Genomic DNA, 15,969 nt, shown 5'->3' with positions numbered 1-15,969 from the left:
ATGCTGTATCCAACACGGCAGCTATGTAAGCACAATGTCATTTAAAGCTAAACATTGCTCTCAAGAATGTTTTTGAAAACATTTGAAGCGAGAAATAGACAACGCAGAATGCAGTGACCTAAAATTGATTTTATTTGATCAACACCTGTTGCTTCCCGAAGTGATTGGGTTGCACTGGAAGGATCGCAGCAACTGGCACACATTTATGGAATACTTTCATTACTGTAAACCAACGATCTTATGTGCTACCTATCACAAAGAGGATTAAGTAAGTAAGCAAGGAAATACGTTTTGTTGTTACTTTTGGGTCAATTTATTAATTCATTTATTAAGTAGACGGCGCAGCCTTCATTGTTTAGAAATAAACCCCTTCGGGATTATTAAATCCCTCTGCTTTGCCTCAGGGTTTAATAATCCTATCTGGGTTTATTTCTCAACAATGACCGCGGGGCCATCAATTATCCCTCGCATATACTGTATGTAATTATGTAGTTTTTTTCACCTTAAAAAAAGTCCAAATGTACCTTAGGATTTCAATGGTTCTTAACTCTGCGAGCAAATACTGTGTGGTATCGAAGTTGCTTTTATGAGGTTTTCCTAATGGCTGATGATAGGTCAATCTTTAGTAAGGATGGACTTACCACTCCGGCGTAGTGGACAAGCTCAAAGTGGGCCTCGTACTTGCGCTTCTTATCCGGTCGGGGTTTTAGGAAATTAGCTGACTTGCCAATGTGATTATCATACATCTTGGCCTTGAAGGTGTTGTCAGTGGCCTTGGGGAACATGCACTCCTCTTCGAGAATGGACATGATTCCCAACGGCTATAGAGGAAGAGGAGGTGGTTCATTATGCCATTCATTTATACATGACAGCTGATGATCACATAAAGCAGGGGTTCTCAAACCTTTTTAGGCCGTGACCCCCAAAATAAACATCATTTTGAACTGGGGACCCCCACCCTGACAGGGACAAGCATTCAGAATTGTAGATATTACATTTAATGTTCCACAGATAAATATTGTGAAAATAGACGCTCTACATGCTCACAACGCCTCGCACTGCGAGGCGTTGTGAGCATGTAGATCGGCTATTTTCACAATGTTCGCCTCTTGCTTACTTAATATTTGACAGTTTGGCCAGTTTGATATTAAAACAGTCTTGAAAGTCCTTAAATTGTGACTTTATAAATGTGCATATACCCTGTATACACTTATACTTTATGTTGGTTTGTTTACCGTTGAGTGAGAAAAATAAATTATGCTAATCATCTGGGGACCCCACAAAATAATTTGAGAACCACTGACATAATGTATTAAAATACAAATAAAGAGCAAAGTAATATTAACTTTATCCAAGACAGATACAGATGAAGAGATAACAATGATTAAACAAAAAAGAAATACGCTGTTTGTACTTTTTCAATTAGATCAATGCAAGCCTGAAGGTCAAGCCCAAAGTCAATGAAGGTCCAGTCGATCCCCTCTCTCTTGTACTCTTCCTGTTCCAGGATGAACATGTGGTGGTTGAAAAACTGTTGCAGTTTCTCGTTGGTAAAGTTGATGCACAGCTGCTCAAAGCTGTTGAGCTGCAATGAAAGTGGAACAGGTGTTTAGGAGAACATTAGAAGAGAACAGTGTGTCTAAACTAGAATTGATTTATCCTGAACCACTGCTAGTCTGTCACACACAGACTGAGAGGGCACCTGCTGGTATTAGACCAAAGAGAACATGCTCAAGTAGAAAAGTGATTCTTCACAGTGAGACCACCAAATAGACAATATTCTCCACATTGCTCTGTAAAAGAATTGACAAAATGGAAAGACTTACCTCAAAGATCTCAAAGCCAGCGATATCCAGTACGCCTATGAAGTACTGGCGAGGCAGGGACGTGTACAGTGTCCGGTTGATGCGTCCCACAAGCCATTTGAACATGCGGTCATAGGTGGCTTTGGCTAGAGCGCCGACGGAATAGTTAACCTACACAGCACCCACGCAACACACGCGCGCACACACACACACACACACACACACACACACACACACACACACACACACACACACACACACACACACACACACACACACACACACACACACACACACACACAGAAAGAAACATGGTCACACAAGAAACATAGTCATCATTCACACAACTAGCCTCTGTTGCTTGGATACCAGATTGCAGAGTGCGTAGAAGGCTGAGTGCATTGATTGATTGAGAATTAGGACACTATTGCTTATTAGCATATAGAATGGTAATAGAAGTGAGTGCAGAAGCAGATTTCTTCTTCCTACAAAATACTTTGAAATATTTCAAGAGATTGTTCCGTTAAACCCCCTCCTCATACTGGGCAGGCTGTACGAAAATCATGTTACAAAGGCTTGAGTCACAGAGTCTGAGCACAGTCCTATTTTACGTTTCAAACTGTATGTCAGCAATAATAATTAAATGATCATTCTTTACATTTGTATGTTTGTTGTTATTTTCAAACAAACAGTTACAATAGATGCTTTACAAAACAAGTCCATTGATATGTTGGACCCAAAGCCACATACAGTACTACTACTCTGACTCTGGTCTACTCTCTGCTATGTGGGCCTGAAATACCACTGAATTACAGCTCGCCTGATGCGACGAGTTGTTGGCATGTAGATGTTACCATGTTACCCTGTTACCATGGTAACACGGTAACATGATAACATGTTACCATGATGGCCCTTTGACAGGGCCGTCAGGCCCCTCTCACAGCACTGTGTGACAGGGATGCCCTCATACTGGTCATCGTGTCTCTGTGGTACTGGTCATTGTGTCTACTGTATATGCTAGGGGTTCCCAAACTTTTTGGGCTCAAGGCACCCCTAGAAATGTGTCTTTCATCCGAGGCACCCCTACATTATCAAACATATAATTTTCGGAATGTCTGTCTGAGTGAGTGTCTGTCTGTCTGTCTGAGTGTCTGTCTGTCTGAGTGTCTGTCACAGCGTTTCTCCTCAGTGGCTGGAGCAATTGATCTGAAATCGCATCACCATTAGCATATGAACACACCTGACATAACTGTGAAGCCCGTTTGTCACTTTCACAAATCATATGCTGTATATTAGCATTTTTATGGTGTATCTATATCTATTCTGCATCTAGCTTGAGGCATGTCTATTCTGCATCTAGCATGAGGCAACATGTTTAACCAGCTGTGTGTGTGTGTGTGTGTGTGTGTGTGTGTGTGTGTGTGTGTGTGTGTGTGTGTGTGTGTGTGTGTGTGTGTGTGTGTGTGTGTGTGTGTGTGTGTGTGTGTGCGCGCGTGCAGGCGGGTGGCGGGCTGGGGGTCGGTTGTCTGGCCCTGTTACAGATTTTGTCCAAAAATCATGCAGATCGGTACACAGTATCTCTGTAGCCATTAAACGAAACGGGTATTTCTTACATTGATGCTCCTACATATTATCATGCAAGCACCAGTTAAAGTTACTTTCCATCCCTCATATACTGTGTGCACAGTGCACAGTGCACATCCCATAACCCACACACTGCACATCATTTCGGAGCTCATATCTTTGAACGGGTAAGGGCTAGTCTATACTATAATTTTGCGAATGTCTGTCTGAGTGAGTGTCTGTCTGTCTGAGTGTCTGTCACAGCGTTTCTCCTCAGTGGCTGGAGCAATTGATCTGAAATCGCATCACCATTAGCATATGAACACACCTGACATAACTGTGAAGCCCGTTTGTCACTTTCACAAATCATATGCTGTATATTAGCATTTTTATGGTGTAACTACTATCTATTCTGCATCTAGCATGAGGCATATCTATTCTGCATCTAGCATATTGGCTGGCCCTCTTTCAGATGTTGTCATGTAGATCGGTACACAGTATCTCTGTAGCCTTTAAACGAAACGGGCATTTCTTACATTGATGCTCCTACATATTATCATGCAAGCACCAGAAAGTTACTTTCCATCCCTCATATACTGTGTGCACAGTGCACACCCCATAACCCACACACTGCACATCATTTCGGAGCTCATATCTTTGAACGGGTAAGGGCTAGTATTCATAATTTAGGCACCCCTGGACTGCTGTCACGGCACCCCAGGGTGCCCTGTCACGCACTTTGAAAACCTGGTACTGCTTCATAGTGTCTCCATATCATGGTCATATATTTGATACTTGGAAATTGATGGGATGTTTTTGAAACTAAATACGCAACACAATACACAATAAACATGAAGCTTTAATTAGGTGTGGGGGGCTGTAAGGGACCTGGGTATTGGAGAGGGAGCATTGGCCCAAACAAGGTAAAGAAACACTGATTTGCAACAACCCTCACCTGTTCAACACTCTGTCCCTTCACCACATACTCATTGCCAACCTTCACCCTGGGGTGCAGGAGCCCCTTGATCAGGTCAGCTGAGCTGACTCCCATCAAGTAGGAGGCCTTGTCAGCACCTAAGTCAAACCAACAGAGAATAGAACCAGAGCAACTTTACTGTCACTTCACTATCAAGCTTAATTTCAGAAACAAAGACTTTCACTTCACTGTCAGGCTTAATTTCCTAAATAAAGACATTTCTGAACCAAATGTTATATTGTACACCAGTGATTCCCAAACTTTTTAGCTCGAGACCTAAAAGAAAAATGTGAAGTTTGTCCAGGACCCAAACTATAGTGAAAATAGCAGATCTACAAGCTTGTTTTCAGTGTTCTTTGGGCTCTGGGGATCTTACTTTCAGTGCCGTCGGCCTCAGCCTGCTCCTCGCGCGGTTTTAGCTTGAATTTCATGTTGCCAAAGTGCATGATGGCTCCAACTATTTTATAGCAGCCGTATTTCTCCTCAGCCTGGAAGCCTAGAATATCCATGGCATGCTGTGGGAACAACCAAGAGCAAGTAATGTCACTACTTCAAATTATATCGGAGCAATGATACTTACCCTTATATCATTTATTTTACTTTTATTCATGGACCATGACCACAGAAAGTTTTTTTTTTTTGAGCGACAGTGCGCTTCACAAGAATTGAGTGAGATGCCTCCTCTCAATGATTCTGGCTGGGTCAGATTTTCGTCCATGCCTCAAGGCCTCTCCATACTTCGACCGAAATGTTTGGTGAGTTGTGTTTTCCGACGTGCAAATTTCCGAACTCTCGTTCGGTCCAATGCTTTTCAGAAGTCCCGAGCGATATAATTTTATGGTAGAAAAGGACCTTTTGACCGAAAACGGCGGTTTCGGTCAAAGTATGGAACGGCCTTTAGCCCTTATCCCTAAACCTCTTTCCCTTTTTTTTACTATTTAAAAAATAAAAAACATTTAAAAATACTTCAAATAGCCAATCTACATCGACACGTAGTGAGCTTGTAGATTAGCTCTTTGAAATATTCAAAAATGTTTTTCAAAATAGTAAAAAATGGCAGAAGAGTAGGCATGGATGAATGTAGAGCCCTGTCTCTCAAACCCTCTGCATAGGGAAGTGAGATTGACGAGAGGCACTCTTCTCCCAAAAGTTAAACTATTTTCTGCTTGAGTTACTCAGAGCGCTTCGTAAAAAAAGAAAAAAAGACATCTGACAATATTTACAGTATTGTTTTGGCAGCCATTGTCTTGCTATTATTGTGTTGGGAAGCACTTTGTTTAGTTTTAGTTTAGTTTTTGCATGAAAGCTGCTGTATAAATCAAACGTATTACTATATTATGATGATGACTACTAACAGCCCAGAAAAGCTCTTACGTCAGTGGCCATCAACTCCTGTCCATCATCCATGTTCTCCACGGTGGTGACCCCCTGGGAGCAGAAGTGGTAGTCATAGGGGTTGGTAGACACCAGCAGCATATCTGTGAGGAGGCCAGTGTACATGATGAGCTCCTACAGTATACTAGTTCAGAGGTTCTCAACCTTTTCAGGCTGTGACCCTCAAAATAATCATATTTGAACTGTGGACCCCCCCACCCTGACGAGCACAGAGTTGAGGCAATACATTTTGTATAACCCGGTTCTATTGTGAAAATAGACAATCTACATGCTCACAGTGAGCAAGTAGATCGAGTATTTTCACAATTTCTGCCTCTCATGGCCAATGTTACTTTCAGAGGTATTAAAAAAGGTCTTAAAATCCTTAAATTGTCACTTTAGAAATGTGCAAGATACCCTCTATACACTTAAAATGCATGTTGGTTTGTTTACTGTTGAGAGAGAAAAAAATGTTGCACATTAAGTTAATCATCTGGGGACCCCTCATAATAACTTGGGGACCCCCTTGCCACTTAGGCTTTGAAAACAAAGGTTGCACTGGGGGTATATGACAAATAGCTTAAACATATAAAGAAATGACTGATACATTTTATAAATGTATAATATAAATTACATGTTTTTTTTAAATAGTGGAAATAGCCAATATACAAGCTCACAGCATTGTGAGCTTATAGAGCCGGCATTTCCGCAATTTTTGGAAAATGTTTGAAAATGTATGAACGTTTTTCAACATGGATGGACATTATGTAACAATTGTGACAGGCCTATAAGTTTAAAAACGATTTGCACTTTGTTGTACGACGGTGTCATCTATTTTCAGGATGTGCTGTCGTGTGACTATGAATTAAGCATTACTTGCAGCTGGGCAGTGAATATGAATTGCATGTCCACCAGGGTAATTGAATATCATTCTTAAGTACCAAAACATTTGACCCCATGGGTCCCCTTTTGTATCCTGGCATGGCCAGACTAATATCACTGCGTAGATATTAAACTGAGCGGTGGAAGACCAAATCTGCAGAGGGCGATTTCTTTAATTTTTTTCCCGTCTGGTTTCCAGTAGGGCATTCACCAAATATTCGAATATTCGAATATTCAAATATCAAAGTCACTATTCGACCTTGTTCACCGAAGTCGAATATTCGCTTATCTTATTTTTGTATTGTTTTCTCTTTAAAAATATATATATTTTATAAAGCTTGGCTAGTTAGGAAGTCATAAGAATGAGTTGTCAATGGCCCTGGTGGATGAATTTGTTAATGGTTCTCAAACCTTTTTAGGCCGTGACCCCCAAAATAAACATATTTGAACTGGGGACCCCCACCCTGACAAGAATTTGGAATTGTAGGTATTACATTTAATGTGACTCGGTTCTGCAGATAAACGTTGTGAAAATAGCCGATCTACATGCTCACAATGCCTCGCAACGCGAGGCGTTGTGAGCATGTAGATCGCCTATTTTCACAATGTTCGCCTCTTGCTTACTTAATATTTGACAGTTTGGCCAGTCCTGTCGAATATTCGACTATTCGAATACTTTGAGGTAGAATGATTTGAATACTAAAAATCACTATTCGTGAATGCCCTAGTTTCCAGGCTAGATACCACTTTTTACACTCTCAGAGTTACTTAGCCTACTTACCAAGGAGTTCTGGCTTCTTCTGGGACATGATCTGATAGTAGATGTGGTAGCTCCTCTCACCAGGCTGCTGAAATATCACCCTGGACTTCTCCAGCAGATCTGACAGATGAGAGCAGCAACTTATTTTATTTACAAGGCTCGGTTGAATGCTTGATTCCGATTGGTCAATCGCCGAATTCAGCGGCCGCGTTATTTCTGGATAATGACCGATGAGCCCTATGACGGACCCGCCGTCTAATCAAAGACTCAGAGCACCTGCTGCTCGGCATGATTTTATGCCGTAGCCAATCCAACTCGGCAGCCCGTGTAAACAAACGCACAATGTGATTTATAGCTAAACATTGCTCTCGAGAATGTTTCTGAAAACATTTGAAGCGAGAAAACAGACTAGAATGCAGTAACCAGAAATACATTCTATTTGATCAACACTTCCTGTTGTTGTTCGAGGCGACCATGTTGCGCTGAACATAACCTATATGGAATATTTTTACTTATTTGTTACTTTTGGATCAATGTATTAATTTATTTATTACGTAGCTGTATAATAAGCAGGATAATTGACGGCGCAGCAGTAATTTCTTTTAGACATTTTCCTTGGCTTGTCTCAGGGTTCAATCATTCTGTCAAGGTTTATTTCTCGATAATGACCGCCGTCACCGTGCCGTCAATTATCCCTTAATAACGCATGGAACCGAGTGTTAATTTAACTATGCATGTATAATGAATGAATGAATGTGTTAACTCACATATATCAATATCAGATGAGGCCAGTTTGCCAGTGTGTCCAAAATGGATACGGATGAACTTTCCCTGTGGGAGAGAAATGAGAGGATAAGCATTAACCACATTGACCCTGGTGTCCAGTGGTGTGTTCTACCGTGATACACAATATACGTTGTGTCACCTGCAGAAACTTTACGTAGTGAAGAGTAGCCATTCTACAACCGTCCGAGTTAGCCTATCTGATACGCATCCGATACATAGGAGATGGGGATGGGGGCTAGGCAGCAAGAATGTGGATTCAATAGCCTATTTTGAGGTGAGGCTTGTGTGGCTATTAATTGTCTTTCTTGAGGTGATAATGGCCGCTGGCAAAGGAATTCACACATTAAACAACAGACCTGCCTGCCACACTTCGTTATAGAACAGTTTCATTTGGTCGGTGACCACTTGCATGCGCTTATATACGCTTGCATGTGCGGGTGCCGTGCATGTGGGAGGGAATAATTATGGCTGCCATCCAACAAAATCTAGAACACAACAATGCCGGCGTCCTTATTTTGAGGATGTCATTATAGGTGAAAATCTTCAACAGATGTTACAAAAGTAAAAGAAAGAAAGAAAGAAAAAAATATGTGCACATTTGAAAAACATTTTAAGGTTTTTCAAAATAGTGGAAATAGCCGATGCTTTGTGAGCTTGCTTGGCTATTTTCACTATTCATCACGATGAAGCGTATAGGGGCTTGAGAGCACCGCAGCTCCATTCACAAACTATAGGTACTCACAAAACGGGACGAGTTGTCATTCCTCAGCGTTTTGGCATTGCCAAACGCCTCCATTGCAGGGTTCGCCTCGATAATCTGGTCCTCCAGCGTACCCTGGAAAGATAAACAAGGAGGATGAGTCCTACGCAGTCAAATAACCCTCCGTGTTCATTTAAATCTGACAGTATATAAATGGTCCATTGGTGTCCACTTCAAATTAACTGAATATTAGCATTACAACGATCTTAACCACTTGAAACCCAACATCCATATTCTGGGGAGACAAAAATAAGCGATCTATGAGCTTGGAGATCGGCTATTTTTGGGGAAGTGATTTTTGGTGTAGAAGGAAAAGGTGGTCCAAGTACAGAGGCAAGTCTAGAGCAGTGGTTCCCAAACTTTTTAGCTCGAGACCCAAAAGAGAGACTAGACGTTTGCCCGGGACCCAAACTATGTGAAAACAGCAGATCTACAAGCTTGCGTCGCTTCGCACTGCGTTGTGAGCTTTTAGATCAGCTATTTTCACTACTTCTTCATCTGTTCGAATTTTATTTTATTTATTAATGAAATTACTTAGAGAAATCATTGCTTTTTTTATTCATGAAAATCTTAGCTTTTGGAGGTATTGCGTTTTGAAATAAGAATAATTAAAAACTAAATGAAGGAAACAAAAGATTAAGGGACCCATAAAAATGTGTCCGCGACGGACCCACACATGGGTCCCGGGCTCCCGACCCCGTATTTTGGGAACCAGTGGTCTAGACTAGAGGGTTTAAGTGGTTAAAGCTACACTGTAACTTTCCTGTCCTACCCTGGATTTGAACCCTGTGGTAGGCCTACACTGCCAGAAGTCTGACCTTCAGGCAGCATACCACTTGTCAAACAGTAGTGCAAACCAGACCACACCACCACGGGATATAAAAGACTCAACAGAAGAGCAGGGATACGTACAACCACAGCAATTGTGTTAGTTAAATTATATTAACATACTCTACCATACAGATTGGTGAAAATATAATTGTATTCACACACAAAAACAAGTTATGTGGTGTAACTTTAAGCCCTATATTTCACTGTATGATTAATAGCCCAAATATTCTTGCTATTATTGTAAAGATTTTATCATTTTTTGAAAAACTGTGTAAAAGGTTTAGAAGATAATAATATATTGTAAGAATATCGAAAAACATGGACAATTTTATAAAATGTTTGAATGTTTTTTTTTTTTTTTGCCAATGTCCAGGATAGGGACTCCATATTGAAAGTGCAGCAACAAATCAATACTAAATCAAAAAGAATAATAGATGATAGAACACATGCATCAACATGAATAGAGCTGACGTACCCCTGTTTTAGTGGCCGGGCCCTGAAGAAAAGAGAAGAAGGTGAATGTGTTATCATTGGACAGTTTCGCCATCAAAGGGGCACATCATGACCAAGTTGAAATATTGATTGTTAAAGCTGTGATAAAAGTTTACAGCCACGTCATTTTATATGATGAACAAAGCCACAAAAACGAAGCAGGAACGGAAATGGGGGGGAATTGTGGGAGAAAAATGGGAGGAAAAATGGACGCCAAGCAAAATAGGAAAACCAAAAATCAAGGGAACTGGAAAGGTAACTGAAGGTGCTATGCCATCTTGGGGTTAATGGTTTAAAAAAAGAAGAAGAAGAAAAAGAAGACAGTAAATGAGAGGAAAAGGGAAAAATAAAAATGATTCCAAAAATCAACAATAAAGTAGCTACATACAGATGAGGGTAAAGAAGACTCACACAGTATGAGTGTAATCAATGTCAACATTCACCATTGACACGCAATGAAGAAAATGTATGAAGAATGTTTAAGGGGAATTCTCTAAAGGATTCCTGAGACCAAAAAAAGAAATGTAAAAAGGGAAAGGGGAACATAAAAATATGTACTGCCATATTGGCCTTACTCCTTTCTTAGCAGATGTTTCCCCAAGAGCTGCAACAATAGCAAAATACTGAATAACACGTTTCGTGTTGACAGTTTTGCCAGCCCCGGATTCTCCGCTATAGGAGTGTGACAAAAAAATAAATGAACAAATGCGTGCATAAATAAAACAGGTAAAAGCGGGTCACAAAAAGTTGTGTAAAGTACACCGTATGTTACAAAGGGGGAAGTGAAGAGGGGGGAAAAAGCTGTCTGGCTTTGTTTGGCTTTGACTGAAATTACATTAAAGTGCAGCAATATGTTTCAAACAAAGCACAAAGCATTTTTAAGTGGCAGTGTTTGGAGTGTATACTGTACATTATTGTCATTATTCACACTGCCAAAACATTCAAGTGTCCTGTACAGTATTAATATGTCACACACTTGGAAGTAGAGCACATTAGTTTTTGAAACATTTTGACTCACGTGATTAGCATGGATTGATTCTCCCGATCTAGTAAAAAAAGTATATATATATTAGTTATAAACGTATATATAATAGTTTATTATTTATTGTTTATAATTATAGATGTCATCCTGACAAGTGTTTGACTTGAACTTTTGCATGTTTTACTGCCCACCACAGAAAAATGTTGATTTATGCATTTGTAACTCTGAGAGTGAGCAAACGTCTCATTCACTCTCAAGAGTTAAATTAACAATCAGGATTTTACTGTGTGTGTGTGCGTGCGTGTGTGTGTGTGTGTGTGTGTGTGTGTGTGTGTGTGTGTGTGTGTGTGTGTGTGTGTGTGTGTGTGTGTGTGTGTGTGTGTCTACTCACTGCGCAGCATGTCATTGTAGGCGTTATCTGCAATGGAGTAGATGTGGGGTGGGGACTCAGAGCGGCGCTTGCCTTTGTAGGCAGCCACCACAGTGGGAGCGTAGACAGGCAACCATTTGTATGGATTCACTGTCACACAGAAGAGCCCGGAGTAGGTCTAGTAAGAAGAACAGCACCATAATATCAACATGCCTTATAATAAAATATAAAAGGCAGTTCATATACACATTACACAATCCTAATTATACATACCGGTATAGCCTTTATAGTTTTTTATATTGTGCTTTTAATATGCTGTATGTATATGTATAATAATGTATAGCAAATATATTTTGTTGCTGCTTCTCTGTGTCTATTAAGTAGATTACAACAATACACCAGCCTCAACTAAGTCAATTTCCTTCATATGTGCATGCGACTTGCAGAAATAAAGAATTTCGGAATCTTAAAAGTGTCATAATGAACTCTTGTAAAGACAAATTAAACTTGAATACAATTCCAAAAGGGGACAAATCGCCGTGTTTTCGTAGCTCAACTCTCTAGTTTAATTAGGCCTACTGTGGTGAACATGGGAGTGTGACAGTGAAGAAAAACACTGTCAATCCATCCATACAATTGCATAGTAGTAGGTCTATATACTCACATAGATCATCCAGTGGGAATAGCGTCTGCGCATGTTGTACAGCACAGACGCCTCGTTGAGGTGGGTCAGCATGGCCATGTCCTCGATCATGTCAAACTTTGGGGGATTCATCTGCTGGATATCACACTCCTTCACCGTCAGTGTTGTCTATAAGGAAACAGAGACGGGTTTACAGGTTGACTGTAGTCAGTGCCAGGGGCGTCACAAGGGGTAGAAAGTGGGATTGAGTTACTGGGGCCCAAGGTGGAGGAGCCCTAATAACTTTATCTATTGAAAAATAGCAGATATACAAGCTCACAGCCGCGCTGCGAGCTTGTAGATCTGCTATTTTTGAAAAGTTGTGAAAATGTGTGAAAATCTTTGAATATATGTATTAAGCGAACATTTCTAACTCAAATTTTGCTTCTGGGGGTCCCTGGAACTAAATATTTTGAGATCGGGGTCCGTGGCCAAATACATATCATCTTGGGGGTCCTTGACATAGGTTTCTTGCACACATTTTCATGATTTTTCAAAAATAGCAGATCTACAAGCTCACAGCGCGGCACTCGGTGCTGCGCTGTGAGCTTGTATATCTGCTATTTTTCAATAGTTGACATTCATGGGGGGCCCGCAGTGAATCCTTGTACCCATGGCCCAGAATTTGGTGTGACGCCCCTGGTCAGTGCAGTGTTCTACCTGTCACGCGGGTATACGGAGTATGCTGTGAAGAAATTTTTTTGAAAAAGGGTATGCCCTCGTGAACCTTTCAAAGTAGCGTATCTGATAGACATTATGCACTGGCGTATGCGCTGGCCACACGAATAGCCACGGATCATAGATTATAGTATGCCCTCAAAAAAAGTCTAGAACACACCACTGACTGTAGTCTAGGCTAGTTCATGTTCAGCTGGTACTGCAAACAATATTTATTTCATTTTATCTATTGACAAAGAGTGGTATGGATTTGACACATTTGATCATAATAGTAACAATTTATATTTTAGATATTATGATTATTATTTTTTTGCATAATAGGCTACTGTGTTTTATTTGTCTGTCATTTAATGTTGTCTGAATTGAGAAGAAAATAAATACCCCAATTTAAACAAGCCTAACAGCTTTCTTGTGGTCTTTATCCTTTATAGTTGACCTTGTATCAGTGAACTGCCTACTGTCCTGTACCTTTTGCAAACTTAAGTATTCAATCAATCAATCAATCAATCAATCAATCAATCAATCAATCAATCAATAAATAAATCCATCAATCATTCAAACCAAAGAATGCAATGGAAAGAAGATAATAATATCACATTTTACGCAGCAAAGCCATGGGTAGGCCTAAGTGTTTAGGCTACTTAGACTTACCCTCCGGTCTTTGGTCTCAACAATGACTTTGTCACCGTCCTGTTCTTTGATCTCGACCTCAATATAAGCTTCCTTCTCATCTGGGATCCACACGCGCTTCGTACCTATCAGCAAACAACCCGGAGGAGAGACAGTGTTGTTGAAAATAGGCTACTACTTACTGTCTATTATAGGCCTGATCACTAACTACAGAATGTTGGGGAAATAGACTAACGTCATATAGGCTGATGTCTGTATTCCCATGTGTTGAGAGTAGGATGAGATTCAGCAGGACGAGAAAAATTGTGTAATAATTAATGTAGATTTTAACGTGCGCGCAGCAAATCCTTTCCATGTAGCCTAGTCCATCAAGTGGTGGAAAAGGTAGCCTAACAGTTTGTACTTCAGTAAAAGTATCAATACTCTGTAAAAGTCTGGAATAAAAAATGTAGTTAAATTAAAATTAAAAAAGTAATGGTATCAATGTAGTTAAAGAAGGCTAAAGTATAGGCTACTAAAATGTTTGAAAATAGTCTATGTAGAATTTAGGCTAAAGTGGTTCATGTAGGCTCTATGTTTTATAATATAATAATTGATATCTGCAAAGTAACTAGTAATAAAGTTGTAGTTACACACACACACACACACACACACACACACACACACACACACACACACACACACACACACACACACACACACACACACACACACACACAAATAATTGTATTGGAGTAAAAGTACAATATTTGCCTCTGAGATGGAGTAAGTCAAAGTAGGCCTACTGGAAATTGGAAATAGTCAATTAAAGTACAAATACCTCAAATTGTTAAGCACAGTATAGCCTACATCTACTTGGTTAGTTTACACCACTGTACCATCAAAGGTGCATGTCTGTGCAGCCAGCTGCTCCAATTCCGTTTTACGCAAGAACGGCCCAGCCTCCCCGAACTCCTTCACGTCAAAGCGGGACATGATGATGGTGACAACTCCTGGTGCCCTGGACGCACCGACCGAACAGAAATGCGGTTTCTGGGACTCCTTGGACAAGAAAACAAAATCATTCGGTTAGATCAAAAGAGAGACATAACATGCGTGCTCTTCTCTGGCCTTTCCAGAAAGAGAAACAAAAAGAGACCGGTGCGAGAAACGGCGGAAAAAAATGAGGGCGAGTGTTCTGGTTCTACCGAATGACTGTGCGCAAAGAGCGCACAAATCCACTCTGATCACCAAACGGGCCAGGCGTTCAATTCCGTGTCACGCGTGGCTTAAATGCACTTGTTCAGTGGCCTATATGGTGCTATATGCAGAATGACATTTGGAGTCGATAAACCACTTTAAAACATAGACGAACCAACGCGCAAAACTGGGGAAACAAAGTCAAAAAGTTGTAGAACTGACCTCGTGATGCCGACAACGAAATAACAACTTATGGCGAGGCGTGTCCCCCTTTTTATTGTGTTTGTCAAGGTCACGGTCAGGGGAGATTTGTCCCTCATTAGCATATGCCACCTCCTCCGACGCCTATTGGGTGGTGGCCGCGTGTCTCAATTGACACAAAAGGAAAGCTACGTTTTTATCATTGCGCTAAACCTAAGCCGGCTATTTTTATAGCCCTGTTATTTTAATGCGCCGCATGAAGAGAGGAAAAGAGACATTCATCAACGAACGGAGCATCTCTGAAGGGACGATTCGGTCATTGTCCTCCTGTCAAAAGGCGGATGAGGACAAAAGCACAGAAAACTGTCAATGATCAAAGTCCCTCCCTGGGGGCTATAGCTAATATAAAAACGCAGAGCAGAGAAATTCCATATTATTTTTTGGATCGACGAATAATTGCCCACATAGACCTCCATAACTCGCTAGTTTCAACAGCACCAAGAGATCTAAGTAGGGCTTCTTCAGCTTTGACTATTTATAATCCTGCTATGTCTCCTGAAAAGCAACAACTTTATTCAGAAGCTCTTGATGTGACTTGGTTGTCTATGAGCTCATGCTGTCCCGGGCTGTAATTGCCCCGCGGCTTTTTTGTAGCCGGGTGCCAACATGGATGTTTGCTATTGTGTGAGGCCGAGGATGCAACCTTAGAAGAGATTATTTCAGGAGGTGCGTGGCATTAAACATGCTACTATAAATACATCACACAATATTTATAGACAGAAACAACTCTCTTTTGAACATGGCGGATAACAGCTCTTATCTAGTAGGCCTAAAGGCATAGGCTATGGCTTCAAATATAGCCTATATGTTAAATATTTATATAAAAATATTAGCCTAGAGTAGGCACGCAACATGTTATTTAAACTTGAACTTATTATTCATTGTGCTCCTTCAAAACTATCAGTGTCCATTTGGCTATAGATTTGAGATTTAAATTAAGTGTTGGGTTTGAGTTAAA

The 15,969-nt window shown here is 40.6% G+C and overlaps 1 protein-coding gene across 1 annotated transcript in view; it reads right to left on the bottom strand.

Moving 5' to 3' along the window:
* myh7ba (myosin, heavy chain 7B, cardiac muscle, beta a) overlaps positions 1–14,546 on the bottom strand; it is a gene marked incomplete at both ends in the record, with an annotated part of 38,620 nt that extends 24,074 nt beyond the window's left edge. The window contains 16 exons of the mRNA XM_080728348.1: positions 642–821; positions 1,415–1,585; positions 1,827–1,976; positions 4,324–4,442; positions 4,721–4,859; positions 5,719–5,822; positions 7,382–7,480; positions 8,128–8,191; positions 8,889–8,981; positions 10,213–10,233; positions 10,805–10,901; positions 11,248–11,275; positions 11,603–11,759; positions 12,246–12,389; positions 13,593–13,696; positions 14,450–14,546. Coding sequence (XP_080584474.1) covers positions 642–821; positions 1,415–1,585; positions 1,827–1,976; positions 4,324–4,442; positions 4,721–4,859; positions 5,719–5,822; positions 7,382–7,480; positions 8,128–8,191; positions 8,889–8,981; positions 10,213–10,233; positions 10,805–10,901; positions 11,248–11,275; positions 11,603–11,759; positions 12,246–12,389; positions 13,593–13,696; positions 14,450–14,546 — 1,767 coding nt within the window. The remainder of the gene's footprint in view (positions 1–641; positions 822–1,414; positions 1,586–1,826; positions 1,977–4,323; positions 4,443–4,720; positions 4,860–5,718; positions 5,823–7,381; positions 7,481–8,127; positions 8,192–8,888; positions 8,982–10,212; positions 10,234–10,804; positions 10,902–11,247; positions 11,276–11,602; positions 11,760–12,245; positions 12,390–13,592; positions 13,697–14,449) is intronic.
* Positions 14,547–15,969: the final 1,423 nt, after the last annotated feature.

The sequence above is a fragment of the Nannobrachium achirus genome, assembly GCF_963921795.1.
Source record: "Nannobrachium achirus genome assembly, chromosome: 6".
Classification (NCBI taxonomy): Eukaryota; Metazoa; Chordata; class Actinopteri; order Myctophiformes; family Myctophidae; genus Nannobrachium; species Nannobrachium achirus.
The sequence above is the reverse complement of the archived record's forward strand: the minus strand, read 5'-3'. Positions and strand labels throughout refer to the sequence as shown.